Genomic DNA, 3,941 nt, shown 5'->3' with positions numbered 1-3,941 from the left:
GCCAACATAAATCATTTGTTTCTTACAAACATTAATTTTCATTATAAAAATATAATTTTTATTATTCAAATCTTAACAGAATCGTGTTTAAATGTTAAAAGTAACTCCAGCATTAGAAATCAGGCTGTCCTCCTTCACCACCACCTGTCAAGTTTTCCCTCCCAATTGGACGACCCAGCCCTCACAGCCGCAGCCAATTAGATCCCAGCTCGAGCTCTGGCGTAGCCAATAAGGGCGCGGCTTCCGGCGGGCGGCGGGAGGGCATGTTGGGCATAAAAACTTAGCCGGGGGGGCGGGCGCAAAACTTTCGGGGAAGAGCGGAGGAGTAAAGAGGGAGGGGGTTAACCCAGAGGAGAGAACAGCAGCCGAACAGCAGCGAGCATGACCGACGTCGAGGCGCAGAGCGCTCCACCTCCACCACCGCTGGAGCCCAAAGCCCAGCCCGAGAGGAAAGTCATAGGTGGGTTAAAAACCAGCTAGTTCAGGGGGAAGTGACGGGCGATAATATCCTCGTGCAAGCTAATACGGTTTGTTGACCTGCTGTAGAAGTTGGCTGCTTGTTTTGGCGATGGAGGGTGAAGATAACTCGACAGACAGCCATAAATCTGGACCCGTTCACTGACAGGACACCTGTTAGCGCCGCCGAACCGCAGCCAAAATCAAACCTTCAGGTTTCATTTARACCAACTTATGATAAACTTATTCATTTTCTTAAACTGAGAATTTTACCACGACTTGTATAATCAAATGGGCTCCAATTTAAGTGACTTTAAATACTGTCTTTTTATTTTTATTTATTTATTGTCAATTTAAAGGAGAAAAATGGGCTAATACAGCTAGTAAAAGTGCGGGCACGTGACCCGAATCTTCATTTGTCGCGAGCGCGCTTCAGCAGGCCAAGAAGTGCGCACGCGCGCACTCACAGCTGCAACTCATTCTACTGAAGATTAAAACAAAAAAAAAGTACCAATTAAAGCCTTTAAGTGTTTTAATTTGAACAAAACCACCCTCTTGTTTTAATAAGGCTTCATAGTTGATTTTTCTAATATTATACATTGTTTTTAAAATATAAATTAGATTTTTATATGTGGTTTTTAACAAGTTGCTCAGCTCTGCTTTATGACCTACTTAAAGAGCTGGTTTCAAAGTCTCACTGTTAATGATTGATGATAAAAGTCAGACTGCCATTAATCCGAGCGAGATAACAGCACATGGCCGTGTAGCTGTGTTTTAACACAACGAGAAGTTATTGTAAAATGTTGAACATTGTTTCTTGTTGCAGCCTCAGCAGTTCAAGGCACGGTGAAATGGTTTAATGTGCGTAACGGCTATGGCTTCATAAACAGGTATTTTTGCTCACTGTAGTGCTTTTTTTTATTTATTTGTTTTAAATATTGACGTCTCAAACTTTAATTTCTCACAGRAATGACACAAAGGAAGATGTCTTTGTTCATCAGGTAAGATTTTTAATAGAGGAGTTGTGCAGTCCTTCCACTCAAGCACCAAATAAAATCAGTGATGACTTAGATTTTGTATTTTTCAGTGATGAAATCAGGAAATATTGGGTTTTGCCATTTATTTCTCCAACATATTCTAATTAAAGTATAAAGAGCACACCGTTCAGTATGTGCATAAAAATCTGATAAAATCTCATTTATTTTGAGAGATCAGAACACTGCTTTTGTATTTCACATTTCTTCATAAATCCATTCATTCAGCCTCAATTAAAAATTGATTGTGCCTTTGAGAAATGATATCAGGAAACGCAATGATGAAATATTTCAGTGCAAYAATACTTCAGTGTTGGATTCATGATTTGTTTAAAGACATAAATTCAAAAACGTACTTGGGAAAAAAAATCATGACACCACCCCAAAAATATATATATTTTTTAATATTTTCTTCAGACTGCCATCAAGAAGAACAATCCTAGGAAGTTTCTTCGCAGTGTTGGAGATGGGGAAATTGTAGAGTTTGACGTAATAGAAGCAGCCAAGGTAAAAAGAGGAGAAACTCGGATGATTAAATCACGTTAACAGTTCCAGTTTTAGATCTGTCGTTCTGTTTCGGATTACCCAGGGCTCGGAGGCCGCCAACGTGACCGGCCCCGAAGGCGCTCCGGTAAAAGGCAGCCGCTACGCTCCCAACAAACGGCGTTTCCGTCGACGGTTCTTCCCCCGCAGTCCTCTCCCTGGCGACCAGAGCAAACCATCCGACGACCAGACAGTGGCTGCTCCCGAGGGGAACAGAACGGAAGAGAACGTGACGGGAAGGCCTCAGCAGCTGCGTCGTCGGAGGCCGCGGAGACCACGACCGGAAGTTCAAAACGTGAGCTGAAGCCTAAACGTGTTTGAACCTCTGGTTTTTAAAATGAAAACAGCTGCTCCTGTAACTTTTTTTTTCTTGTCTTTTCATCAGAGTGAAGTCGAGGAACTTAAGGATGAGGTCGCAGACGGCGATCAGGCACAGCAGCGACCTCCACGCCGCCGCTTCTGGCGTCCTTATCGCAGGTAACTTAATGCTGACACAAGACCCCTGAACTCCTTAGAGCCGTTTCCTATTTTCAGTTTTAAAATGTCCGTGTTAAACGCAGACCGTACCGCCCTCGCCCACCTCCCGATCAGTCGACGGATGACCAGAAACCGCTGCCGCCGCCTCCAGTGGAGACCAAGGAGCAGGATGAGGGGAAGCAGGCGGAGACCCCAGACAGCCCTCACACCAACGGAGAAACAACAGATGGCCAAGGCCAGAAACAGCGGCGCCCTCCTAGACGACGCAGGCAGAGAGCCTCAGAGTCCTCCACTACAAAAGCAAGTCATTCGATTTGTGGGTCCAACTGAATCCAGGCTTTTAGTGACGCTTTATCAACCTGATCTGAAATGTTCGGTGCAGAACAATATGAATGACCCAACTCAAACAAGAGTTAAAGTTCAACAAAATGGCCTTGAATTGGGCAATGACCTCCAAAAGATCCAAAATAATCAAACCAGCGTTTTAAAGGAAAGAGTAGATCAATGAACCAGATTAACTTTTATCAACATGTGACCAGTTTTGATTGCGTGTKATGTAGATGATCAGGATCAATGCAGTCAAAGTGATAGTTCAGGTCTTCTGAGTGGGTTCTGTGAAAACATTGAGCAATTACCATCTTACCTGCTGCAGGTAGCTCCATAATCCAGTCAGTTTGATCCGTAAAACACCAGTTTACAACAATTAGTCTCAAAGCACAACAAGTCCAATCTCTTTTAAAACAGATCTAGATTCAAGCAAATTACAGGCAGTTCAGTCACTTACAGTAACAAGTAATAAATATTAGAAACTATAGGACCCACAAGTAAACCTTTACACTACTGTCACTTTAGAAAGATGGTTATTTTAACAAATACTCTAATAGTGCTAGAAGTGCTACAGCTAACTGAAACTGCCTTGCCATGGTTGTAGATGTTGAAGTAAGACCATTTTGTTAAATTGTTACAAATGTGCAAAGCAAGCTGAGCTCACATGGTTTTCATGCTAAACGCTAAGGTTGCTATAAAAACCCCATTGGAGTTGCAGAAATTCAACCAGTAAATTTAACTCGTTCTACAGACTCGGTGTATTTGTGCTAAACTGATTTGTGTTTAACTTTCCTGTTTAGGATCATAGATGAGTTGCTTTTTTTTTTTCAGAAATATCTAAGCTATAAATCTGCTTTTTTAAGCTTGTTGAATTTGCACAATTCCAGTGTTTTCATACAATTACAAAAAGGTCTATTCGTAGCCTTTCTACACAAAATATAAACTTAGAAAATGTAATAATATTTGGGTTTGGATTAAATCTTTAACAATGCTTCTTGGTAATAAATCTCATACTGTTAGAGAAACCTGTTAATTTCCYTTTAAGTAGTGCCACATTTGTAAGGAACATGCATTTGTGGAATGAGCAGTAGTAGGGACTTTGAT

At 41.6% G+C, this 3,941-nt stretch overlaps 1 protein-coding gene across 1 annotated transcript in view; it reads left to right on the top strand.

Moving 5' to 3' along the window:
• Positions 1 to 302: 302 nt before the first annotated feature.
• LOC106525323 (Y-box-binding protein 2-A) overlaps positions 303 to 3,941 on the top strand; it is an 8,166-nt gene continuing 4,527 nt past the window's right edge. The window contains exons 1-7 of the mRNA XM_014019515.1: positions 303 to 460; positions 1,283 to 1,346; positions 1,424 to 1,457; positions 1,908 to 1,997; positions 2,080 to 2,328; positions 2,419 to 2,510; positions 2,594 to 2,810. Of these exons, the coding sequence (XP_013874969.1) occupies positions 382 to 460; positions 1,283 to 1,346; positions 1,424 to 1,457; positions 1,908 to 1,997; positions 2,080 to 2,328; positions 2,419 to 2,510; positions 2,594 to 2,810 (825 nt within the window). The 5' untranslated portion in view covers positions 303 to 381. The remainder of the gene's footprint in view (positions 461 to 1,282; positions 1,347 to 1,423; positions 1,458 to 1,907; positions 1,998 to 2,079; positions 2,329 to 2,418; positions 2,511 to 2,593; positions 2,811 to 3,941) is intronic.

The sequence above is a fragment of the Austrofundulus limnaeus genome, unplaced genomic scaffold, assembly GCF_001266775.1.
Source record: "Austrofundulus limnaeus strain Quisiro unplaced genomic scaffold, Austrofundulus_limnaeus-1.0 Scaffold223, whole genome shotgun sequence".
NCBI classification, from domain to species: domain Eukaryota; kingdom Metazoa; phylum Chordata; class Actinopteri; order Cyprinodontiformes; family Rivulidae; genus Austrofundulus; species Austrofundulus limnaeus.
This window is presented reverse-complemented; position numbering and strand designations above follow the sequence as displayed.